Source organism: Hirundo rustica, chromosome 3, assembly GCF_015227805.2.
Source record: "Hirundo rustica isolate bHirRus1 chromosome 3, bHirRus1.pri.v3, whole genome shotgun sequence".
NCBI classification, from domain to species: Eukaryota; Metazoa; Chordata; class Aves; order Passeriformes; family Hirundinidae; genus Hirundo; species Hirundo rustica.
Genome location: NC_053452.1, coordinates 66,671,601 through 66,683,805, shown reverse-complemented (window position 1 = coordinate 66,683,805; position 12,205 = coordinate 66,671,601). Strand labels below are relative to the sequence as shown.

At 37.4% G+C, this 12,205-nt stretch overlaps 1 protein-coding gene across 1 annotated transcript; it reads left to right on the top strand.

The window, feature by feature from the left end:
* Positions 1–285: 285 nt before the first annotated feature.
* On the top strand, positions 286–10,073 carry LOC120750996 (nephrocan-like). Its single transcript, XM_040060229.1, has 3 exons — positions 286–471; positions 5,578–6,479; positions 9,626–10,073. Exons 1-3 carry the CDS (start codon positions 286–288, stop codon positions 10,071–10,073), a joined length of 1,536 nt encoding a protein of 511 aa, XP_039916163.1.
* Positions 10,074–12,205: the final 2,132 nt, after the last annotated feature.

The following is a 12,205-nucleotide window of genomic DNA, read 5'->3' as shown; positions in this document are numbered from 1 at the left end:
GATAATATGGATGTTTGCAGATTAGCTCTTAGGTAATAAATAACACTAATTTCACCTACCTACAAATGTGAAGGTACCTTATCACTGTTTAAGTTTCTCACTCTTTGTAATGCCTGCCAACATTTTAACCCAGGCAAATTACAGTATTGTTTTTGCTCTTTTTTTCACTGGGATAAAATACACAGTCATAATATCCTTTTATCAGATCTCATGGTATAAAAGGGCTTTGGTGCTTAATTCATGCTGTATGTTGCTGAGGCAATTGCAGAGTTCCTGTTCTGGAAAATGTATTTGTCTTACCTTTTAGTTGCCTTGTCTTTTCACAGTGCTCTAAGTACCACTTGCCCGAGAAGATGCAGCTGTGACCCTGCCCAGTCAGTGCAATGCTACAGGGCTACAGAGATCCCCAGAGAGATTGCTTTTACCACCAGGAGACTCTACATCAGCCACAGCAAAATTAAACAACTCCAGGTAAGAAAACCCAGAAAAAGTACTTCTTGTAGTGCACCGTAACTGAAAGTTGGACTTCCCAGATGGTGGTGGCATCTAGTGAGGGGAGAATCTTATTCCATGTCCTAAAAACTGACAAAGTGCTGCCAGAACTAGTTTTATTTTTACTTACTCTTTAAGGATATGTAAATATATTCCTGTCGTGTTGCCATGTTCCTGCAGTCTCCAAGCAGTACTTCACACTGTCACAATCATATTCCGTATGAAACTCAAAATAAATAGTATTTTGTAACTAGCAGGTAAATGTTGACTTCTTTTACATATGGTCAAATAACCATTGAGTTTCAGAGTACTTTTTTAACCTGTTAAAAGCTTTTTCTATTTTTGATACAATATAATACTTTTTCACAGTAAAATGAAAGGGTTTATGTCATTAGAATAATGTCCCTAATGAAAGAAATTGAAGTTCTTTTTCCCCTCTGGAGCTGCGTCAGGTATAGCTGCTATTAGAAATGGCAGAGGAAGTAAGTTTGAGTCTAAGGAACAGCTTGAGATGTTTCTAAAAGAAAGGCCAGGCCTATCTACTAACCTAAATAAATGAGAGCAGCTTCTAACCAAAGCTGCCAGCATTTTCTGCTTCTGAAAAATTTATTCTGGATTTCTTGAGGCACCACTGGTTCGCATTATTAAAGGCATCAGCTTATGCTCCTCTTGCATGGCAGTCTGGAATGGTGCTTTGTTTCCTACCCTGAAATACCTTTATTTAATAAATTCACCTTGTATAGATGGGAAATATACAAGGGAAATACAACCACCTGTATTACACATGCTTACTCTGCATCAATTTACTACAAATAATAATATGTGTACAATTCAAATGAGATAAATTTTCTCTTACAAAGGATTTAACTGCTCTGAAATGCATCTTTTATTTCACTCTCAGGACTAAATGAAATAGGTTGGAAGGCAGCTTAGAGCAGTATCTAGAATACCTGTTGCCCACTAATCACTGAGAAATAGTGATTGTAGAATTTTCCTCTGAGAAAGTTTACTCTTTCACTGCTCCTAATATCTCTGGTTTTCTTGTTTTGTCTCACACACCCACAAGAGTCAAATATTGGTGTGATTAAGCTATGCTCAGAGTAAACAAAAGATTTGTCAAATGAATTCTGTATTAGGAAATACATTTTTGGTGCAAACCCTTCCCTCCTCCCCCCATTATTTTCTTTCCAAGATAAGTAAGATGAGCCATTTTCCATTTCTTAGGCTAGTTGTCCCTATCTGTCAGCAACTCCTCAGTTATAAGTAAAGTGGCCTTAGTTTCTGACTAGAGCAAAAGACAGGTGTCATAAAAGCATTTCAATGTTGGACATAAGTGAATGGAGTGGTGGGATGAATGTTTTATGACCGATCACAACAAATGGCGTGTGAAACCATGTAAGAAGAGAGTTTTTCTCTTTATTAATTCCACTGGCTATGAGTCCGCCTTACTGCTACTACTGACTTTGCACTGAAAGGAAAGAAGTCCCTTCACGCCATGTCCTTGTAGTTATGTAGACTGTTTCCTTGAAATTATACTGGGTCTTTGGATGTATTTTTTACTTTTATTTTTTTTTTTCCCCATGCAGCAAATTATACTTCTGAGGTCTTGACATCATAAATACCTATGCTTAATTTTACACAGTTGAGCAATTCCACGGGCAGATATTATAGTGCTTAGGGAAACATTTCTGCTTGTAAAGTACATGTCTGCAAGCACTGAAAGAACTCTATAGTATTTTAGGGTTTTGGTGTGGGATTTTTGTTTGTTTGGCTGGTTTGATTTGGGGTTTTTTATTTGCTTGGTTTTTAAAATTCCTTTATTTACCTACTCATTGAGAAAATAACATACTTTCCTAAAGAAGCTGAATGGAAGCCTAGAGTTCCCACAGCTGACCTCCAAGAGACTTTTTATATGCAGGCATTCACAAATATTATAGTTTAGCAATTTATTGCCTCAGAAGAATTTTTTAAAAATTGTTGTAATTACTTCTGCACCTTAATTTGTGTTGATTATTATTAAAATTGTGAAGAAATAATAATTTTATAATGGTATATGTTTGTATGTTAAACCCACTATGTGGAAAAAAAAAAAAAAAAAAGGCAAAAAAACCCTCAAAGAAAAATAGTAGTGTTGTGGGTTTGGGGGTTGGGGTGTTTTTTTTTTGTTTGTGGTTTTTTTTTTGTTTGTTTGTTTGTTTTTTGTTTTTTTGGTTTGTTTGTTTGTTTGGTTTTTTGTTTGTTTGGTTTTTGTTTTTAGCCAGGTCAAATTTCTATTTGCTCTGACAGGGCTAATCAGAATTAGAAACAGGGGCTAGGTTTTTGCTTTTGGAAATTTTACAACCTGGGTTTTGTTATAAACAGACTTTATAATAACAAAACTAGATAAATTTTAGCATATTTTTTCAATATTTTCTGCTTCTTCCTTGATTTGAAAATCAATGATAACCTGTTTATTCACAAGAGTAAAAAAAATTAGATAAATTTAAATTTAGTTTATTTCTATCTATATTAATAAGTGGGGTTTTATCTGCTAAAAGAAAAGAAAATAATCTACCTTGCCTGCAGGATAGGGGACTGTTTTAAAAAAACTGCTTACAGCATATCCCACATCACAGCAACTCAAAAAGGAGGAAGAAAAAAAAAAAAGTAATTAAAATTACAAGTTCCTTAAAATGTTTGCATTAAATAACAGCATATTAGGTCCACTTTCAGGAGATAAAAGTTTTAAAACATAAAACTATAATATTATCACTTTTCAGGCAATCCAGTTAGAGAAAAAACCACTGCTTCCTAGCAAAAAAAGAGCTGGTGGGTTTTCAAATATGTTTTGATTCATATTAGAAAGACTGAGTGGTTTATAAAATCATGGATAGATAAAGTTGAAGTTTCAAAACAGCATGGTCACAAAGCTTAGTAATTCATACCAAATAGATGAAAAATAGAAATTATAATAATCCACGTTAAGAACCCTAACATCATTACAGAGCAAATGTCTGTACATTGACCTTCACAGCTCTCTGTCACTTAATAAGATGAAAATTAAGCCTCTTAAAGGCATACAGAAATCAGCTGAAGGCAGAAAACATTGCTTTTGAATTTATAGGAGAAAATGTGTTGAATTGCGAAGGTTCATAATTGTTTCAATTTTCATAAGATGGTTTTATAATTACATGTGATTATGTTTTTGTGCTCTTGACAAATGTAGCTCATTCTTATATATAAGTTCACCTTCCTAATCATGACCAAAACTGGACATCAGCAGTTCTTATATTGCTATATATATATATATATATACAAAACACTGATTTATAAAAAAATAAAATTATATAATTTCAACAACTTTGTTGTTTACTGTTGAGAATATAAGGTTTTTAATGGAGGTACATTACCTCATTTTAATGGAGGTACGTAATTGATGGAGAAACCCGCTTCAGTAGAGGTTCCATATCTATACTTTCTCGGTAATTGCATCAAATTTTGCAATTCAGAAATTGCTTTGCAAGACAGAATAAAGTTAATCAGAAGATAAACTAAGGACACCACAGCAAAATGAAATCTGACTTGTCTTTCACAGCTGTGCAGGCTTTAATTTTAACAACAGTTAAAATGCAGAGTTTGTAGCTAAGATAAAGAGATACAGTCCAAAAATATGCAAGAGTTGGGCAAATGAAGCTGTAAGACACCTTTTAACAGTCACCTTTATGAGCTGATTTCGCTTACACAAGTATGATAGTCAAATGTATCCAGCCAGGATTATGGAACAAAATTACTATCCAGCACCTGTACTGCAAAAGGACTTGTACTGCTCTCCATACAGATTCCTGACTGGGATGAGGGGTTATGCTGTATAACAGGCTGTATAGCTTCCCCCACTGAGAGTAAAATGTGCTGGGAGCTACCAAGCCCTAGGGGAAATTGCATGAGGAATCTACTGTTACTTTAGCTTCTCTAACTGGTGCGGTCCCTGAGACAGTAATGAGATGGTTTTGGACATGGGAAGGGAAGATAGATGAGGATGCTCCTTCCCACCACTCCTGTGCAGAACACCTGCTCATGTTGCTTTTTGGGGGGGGATTCCCATATAAATGCTTTTTTAAGACTCAGTCACCGAGGTCAATGGGAAGCATACCTGGTAATTTCAGAAAACCAATGTTTTAGCAACTGGTGTGCTTGGAGAACTCCCTGGCTCACCCTCATTGCATGCTTCTTCCTATCACAGCTTGGAGAAAGCTGCCAGATTCACTTAGGTTTGCTGCTTAACTTGAGAAACAAGATGGCAACAAGCATGTTCCAACAGAGCAGAAAAATAATGAAACAATTGTGTGCCTCTCGATATTATAATCACAGTCAACATCTAAGTACCATTTAACACTGCAAAGCATCTGTTTATTACTAACTAATAAAAACTAAGTTTCTGTAAAAACACTCTGTTCCACAGAGGTAATTTTTCAGGCCAGTCTGACCTGACACTTTTGGTTTGATCATATTAATATGTGAGGTTTTTATAAAAAAAAAAAAAAAAAAAAAAAAAAAAAAAAAAAAAAAAAAAAAAAAGTAGTGGGGGAGAGAAAATTGTTTAATTTTAGTTTTCTGCCAAAACAGTAGCAAGAGGTAAAGATACCCACTCCTCTAGGGAATGCATGCTGCAGAGCCAGTACTGTGGATACATGGAAATGGCTGTATCATGAACTCAACAGTGCTCTAGCAAGCACGATGGAGCACCATGAACATTAACAACCATTCACTCCCTGCAAAGATTTCTGCCACTGGTGATGTTAGCTTTCCATTTTATATAGGCTCTCCACCAGGAGGAAATAAAAGGAATAGTCCTTCTTCAAATGTATGTGCTTGCTCAAACCTGACACAGCATAGATTGAAACCACAAAATTTTAGAAATGCAAGTAAAAACTGGCAAACCACAGGTACCCATAGTAATACATCTACTGTTACCATTTATTTTAGTTTCTAATTCTAAATATATTGTTTTTCAGCATATACTAGCAATTATCCAAGCATCCAGAAGGAGTAACCAGTGAGGATACCTATAAATGTACTACCACAATAATTTTCTTTGTTCTCTTTAAGTTTACTGATTTCAGGAGAATGTCAGTCCTTGAAGAGCTGGTCCTGTCATGCAGTGGCATAGAATCAATAGAAAACAACACTTTCAAAGACCTGAGCACCTTGAAGTCCCTGGAACTCTGCAAAAATCAGCTAAAGCAAATACCCACCTTTCTCCCATCTGGCCTTGAAATTTTAAAACTCGCTGATAACTCCATCAATGCTCTGCATGCATCTGATTTTGCAGGTTTGATTAAACTACGGGTGCTCGATCTTCGGAACAACTTGATTGCAACTCTGCCTCCGAGTGCATTTTCTTCCCTTTACAATTTACAAAGTCTGATCCTGGATGGCAACAACATGGAATCTGTGTCTGCACCACTTAAGCTTCCTAGGCTGATGTATCTGAGCATGGATGATAATAAACTGAATTCATTCCCAACCAACTTCTTTGCATCTTTGCAAAGTCTACGACTTCTCAGCTTAAGTGGTAACTTTCTGATAAAAGTTCCTCCTGACCTACCTAAATCCCTACTGTCTCTAAAATTAGAGAAAAACCAGATTAAAATTGTGAGACTGCGGGATGTGAAACACCTAGAAAATCTGTCTGAGTTCCTTCTGTCAGAAAATCAGCTGATGTCAATAGAGGGTGCCCAGCTTCTTCCTAACTTAACAACACTGGAGCTCTCTAAGAACCAGCTCCACACTGTGCCCCTCAGGCTGCCCGGCAGGCTGCAGAAACTTGACTGCAGCAATAACCAGATCCAAAGGGTGACAGCACAGGACTTTCAAGGACTCCAAGACCTGAAGCACTTGTTTCTCGACAACAACGCTGTCAGCACGTTTGAGGCGGGAGCCCTCCAGCAGTGTGTGCAGCTTTCCAATCTGGCGCTGGAACAGAATCTCCTCAGTTCTATTCCACTGAGGCAAGTGAATCTCAGGACAGCCGGTTCCAAGGCGTCATCTCTCCTTCCTTGCATATGAAAATAAGAGCCAAAAATTGGTATTCAGACCTCGTCATGGTAGAAGTGTGTCCATACCATAAACCCGTTGCCGCAACTAGCGCTAATTAGCACTCCAGTTAGCAGTCTCTAAGTAGAGCTACTTTCATTACATCTGTGGCTCCTAATGAATATGCTCAATTTGCATCTCTCCCTGCCACCGAGACCACTTCGTTTAATTAGCACACCAATAAGAAGAACCTGTTAGGAGAATGCAACAGACTTACTACCAAGGTTATATTGTTACTTAGGTTTAGCTTGCCCCACAAAAGAAAAATAATAGAGCATTTGATAAAAAGTGTAGATAGCAATTTTAAAGCTGATGTTTCTACCAAGCCACACCAGTTTATTATTGTTAAAATGTTAAGATTTCGGGAGCTGAATCTGATCAAAAAGAATGCACTTTTTCAGTGATATTGGCATTCCAAACTTCATTAAACTCACACATCACAAGGTATTTGGAATGCATATAAAATCTCCAGCTTCAGGCTATAAGAAAAATTCCAGTCAACAGAGCACAGAAGAAACATCCCTTGGGCACACTGTGTTCATTAATGCTCTGCTTAGAGGATCTCTCACATTCATCTGAGTGTTGGAACTGGCATATCAGAGATGGCATGTTAAGCCAAATTGAGGCTGTTCTGATATAAAGTGGCAATTTTATTATTACAAAACACTGTGCAATAAGATGGCATAAAAATAGTGAAATAATTCCATTAACATCAACTTCTTTAACAAAACTGGACTGTTAAGCTTTATTTTTATGGCTTGTAGACAGGTTTAACTAGCCTAAATAAATAACACAATAAAATTTCAATTAATTTAGCATCATGTCCTTTAGCATTTGAATCTATTTGGCAACAGCTTTATAATCAGAAAGTGATTTAGTGGTGTATAAATATTTGATTTCAGTCTAGCTTGACAGGAATGTTTAATGCTTTGCAGTTACTTTAGTATTGTCTAATCCATCTTATTTTACAACTTTCATAGTGAAGAGAATTAACAGAAAGGTGTTCTCTACTAGCCTTTAAACAGTACAACTTTTAAGGAGAAATTGGGGGCCTTTAATTCCAACAGTAAATACAGATTCCCAGGGAGCACTGTAAACATAAAAGAGATAGGGAAAAAAAATGACAAGAAATAAAGTTTATGTACTTAATTGTCTGATGATGAACTAGGTACTCATAGATATACAGAAAAAAAATATTACTTTTGACTTTTATCTGAGAACTCTGTCAGGTGTAAAAAGTTAAAACATATGACTGATATGCTAATGTGAATGGGTCTTAGCAGGTCTTTGGCAGAATGAGGAGAAAGAAAGTTCCTTTCTCTCTTTTTCTTAAAAGAAAATAATCCACAAGTCCAAGTATTTTCAGGACATTTAGACAAGAGCCATACTTCATAAAATCCTACAGGGTGTGGTGAAAATGCAGGGAAGAATCTGATGATATTCCTTAGAGTGGCAGTAGCACAGTGTGGCTGCCATGGTCAGCTCCTGAGTGAGAACAGTTCCTCTTCCAGCTGCAGGGCACTCAGTCATATACCCAGTGGCTTTATTTTCTCTAGATCAAGCCTGAAATCAAACAATATAGCCATAAAGTTTAAGTCTAACATTAGTACAGTAAGAGTCTTCACAGGTTTAAGGACTTTCTAGTCAGGCTTTGGACTGTAATCAGTCTAGATAAACCTCTTGGGTGATTTCCCACTGCCTTTGACATCAGTGGCACTAGGGTTTTACCCCAGAGTACCCTTCTGACATTAGAGTGCCATATTGGGAAACTATAATTGGCTGTAGTTAGGTTTCAAAACAGATTTATTGCAGTCACAAGCATTTGGTAAGATCAGATTTTGTGAAGTGAATCACCATATCAATACGTCAAATTCTCATCTCCACAGGAGAAACAGCACAATACAGAACCGCCCTACTCTTGAAATTGTAACGTTGAACCTGTCAGGTTTTCACAAATCTGGAAACCATCTTTCAGCTTAAGAGGTTCAAACTCAGCTTCGCAAAAAACAGTGAGTGAGGGTCACCGACTATCCCCTAACTTTACCAATTGTAGTATATTGCTGTTCTATTCTAAATAGATCTTGGTAATATGACTATCACTTCCCTGAGAGTTTCAGTCAAGTTTCCTTAAAATCTGTAGCCTTGACTCTGAATTTCATCACCTTGCATTCTACCATATTAAGTGATTTTTAAGATACTTTCAAATTAATTTTATTAAAGAAAGTCCATGCCTATGCTTTTCTGTTAAGAGCTTGTCACTAACTACATCAGAGGGAAATTAAAAGATCATAAATGAGCAAGACTTTTGAAATTAAGGTCTTTTCATATAAATTTGTAACATATATGAAAATAAGAACTATACTTACCTGTTTAGTATAATATCCAGAGATTATCAGCTTTTTCTCTTCTAAATATAATCAGTTCTAAGTCTTGAAATGGCTATTTTAAAAGCATTTATATTTTCCCTGTTGCTGATTTCTTAACAGGTTATCATAGATGGATTACTGCTGTGATGATTAATGTTTGAGTCTGATGGGAGCAGGTGAACAAAATGGAAAAATTCTAATTCTTTATGAACTAAAAAAAGTTTTTAAACAAAACATATATAGAAGTAGTTGAAGGAGCAACATTGCTACGATTGTCTAAACTTTTGACCTTTCATGGTGCTATAGTTTGGTCATTGGCATTGAAGAGTACAAAAAGCATTTTTAAACTTTACAGTCAACTAAGCAGCTAATCTTTTTCATAGTACAGCACAGGACTGCTGTTCAGTTCAGCTGCAGGAACAGTCAGTACTGGTCAGAACTGCAGTAATTTTGGAAAACAGTTCAAAGGTGCACAGATAGTACACCTATAATGGAAAAACAGAGAACAACCAAGCAAACAAACAAACCCAGCCCAAACCCAATATTAACATCTGTTTTTGCAGAAGTTTGCATTTTTTAATGATAGCTTTATTTTAATACATCAGATGTGCCTGGACAAATACCCACGACCAAATACCACTTACAAAAACAATATGATGAACATAACACTCTTGTGTCGTTTTATTTTTGTTCAGACTTCCAGACACCCTTGCTAGATTGGATCTAAAAGGAAACGACATAGAGGATGTTGGAGAGCAAGAGCTGAAGGACTTGAAACAGCTTCAGGTTTTAAATTTACGGAATAACAAGATATCTGTCTTGGATCGCAAAGTCTTGGAGTACTTACCTCGTCTTCGTCATCTGTATTTAGATGGAAACCCTTGGAACTGCACCTGTGACCTTCTCAGAACCAGAAGAGCACTGGTGGCCAAAGGGACGGATGTACGGGGAGGGCAGTGTGCAGCGCCAGCACAAAGCCGAGGAGAAAGTTGGATGTCTTCCAAAAAGATTCTGCAGCAGTGTGAAGACAATCTGTCTTCCACGGAAAGAGGAAAAGAGGACAGAAAGAAAATTAAAGCCAATGAGGCCTCCAGCATTGGAGTGAACACAGATGATGATTACTACGATTATGAATTAGATTAATGTCACAGTTTATCTGTAGTGAACCTTGAAGTTGTCTAGAGCTGCCCACTGCCACCCGTGTCTCTACTGACAAGCAGTCTGTTCATCTGTCACTAGCTTTTCCTGCCCTATTTGTATTGCAAGAAGTAATAGCCAGTACAGTAAGAGTGCCATTGTGAATTGAATTTTGTGGGGAAAAAAAAAAAAAGAAAAGGAAAAAAAAGAAGGAAAAAAAAAAAGTTCTCTATACCATTAATACTATGTAGTTTGAGGGAAGGAAGAATACAATTACTATCTCTTAGAAAAGCAGTTTGTAACTCTGTATGGACCTTTTTATAGTAGAACATTTCTTATAGTTGCATAAAAAACCCACAAATAAAATTCTGCAATACCACAACACACTATTACTAGGAGTCTGGCATTCAACACATTTAAACTCATGGATCTGCAGGTCAACATGGAGAGTTACATTGATGTGAGTAATTTCTTGGGATTATTCAGAAATTCTTGCTTCTGAGAAATTGATGTCAGTTTTCCATAAACATTTCCCTTTTTTGTTTCTGTTTATTTTAGGATATTTTAAATGACATTAGACTAAATTAGCTGAGCTGCAGGCAAAACACAGAAGGCTTAACTTCATCACAGGAAGTGAAATAAGCAGAAGAATCAGTTTCTGGTTAATGAGATTTAATAGTAGTTCCGAAGTTAATTAATAGTGAGGAATGAAAACAACTGGGATAGAGTTGACCTGATTCTGTTGTTGTAAACAAAACAAGGGAGATTCTCAGGAAACAGATCCTGGCAAATATTAGGATAAGATGAAGTGAGGTGAAGCTTTTGTAAGAGTTTATTTTGGTAGCTGAATAGCTAATTTGCTACAATACAGCTCAAGATACCATGCATATATTTTAGGTTAGGTATATTTAATGTACAAGTACATACTGCAAGTGTCCCCCATCACTGGCCAGACCTTTTGTGCACCTACACACATAAAAAGGGCTAAATGCTATATAAATGCTATATAAATGCATCAACCCTGATACATGTACAAATTTTATCAAGCACTTCTGAAAGTGCTTGAAAACTAAACAAAATTGGATTAGTGAGACCCCTAAAACCAGAGATTTACAGTCATTTAAGTTAGTTCATGATCTCAGGTGATAACTGATGAGTAATTACATCCGCAAATTACTTTTCAAAGCAAACAGTTTCTATTATTTTTTATCTTCCGTTGGCATTCAGTAACTGAGTAATCACTCATCTCCACGGAGGTTGATTTGTCAGGTGTCAGAGTGCAGCTACTTGGTTCTGTCTCCTGCGCAAATGCGATTGACACGTGCGTTTCTTAGATCCCCCAACACATTAAGCTATGCAATTGGAACAGAGATACCTAAGCTCATTTTTCTTTACGTTCCCTTATCATCAGACTCTGCAGTTGGATCTGCACAGATTGGATCAATGGGCTGAGGCCAGCTGAGCAAGATAGAACAAGGCCAAATGGCATGCCCTTGGGTCACAACAACCGCCTGCAGCACTACAGGCTGGGGCAGAGGAGCTGGAAAGCTGTCCAGCAGAAAAGGACCTGAGGTTGCTGGTCAACAGCTGGTTGGGTAGCAGCCAGCGTGTGCCTGGGTGGCCAGGAAGGCCAATGGCATCTGGCCTGTATCAGCAATAGTGCGGGCAGAAGGACCAGGGCAGTGATTGTCCCTCTGTATTTGGCACTGCTGAGGCCACACCTTGAAGGCCAGGCTCAGTTTTGGGCCTCTCATTACAAGGAAGACATTGAGGTGCTGGAGCCTGTCCAGAGAAGGGAAATGGAGCGGGTTAAGGGCCCAGAGAGTGAGTCCTATGAGGAGCAGCTGGGGGAGCTGGGGTTCTTTAGCCTGGAGCAGACTCCAGGGTGACCTGATCATTCTCTACAACTCCCAGAAAGGAGGTGGGGTAGCAAGACTGGGGTCAGTCTCAGGAAACAAGTGATAGGACCAGAGGAGATAGCCTCGCGCTGTACCAGGAGAGGTTTAGATTGGATATTATGAGAAATTTCATGTAAACATTGTCAAGCATTGGCACAGACTTTCCAGGGAAGTGGTGGAATCACCACCCTGGAAGTGTTCAAAAGATGTGCATTTGGCAATTAAGGACATAGTTAAACA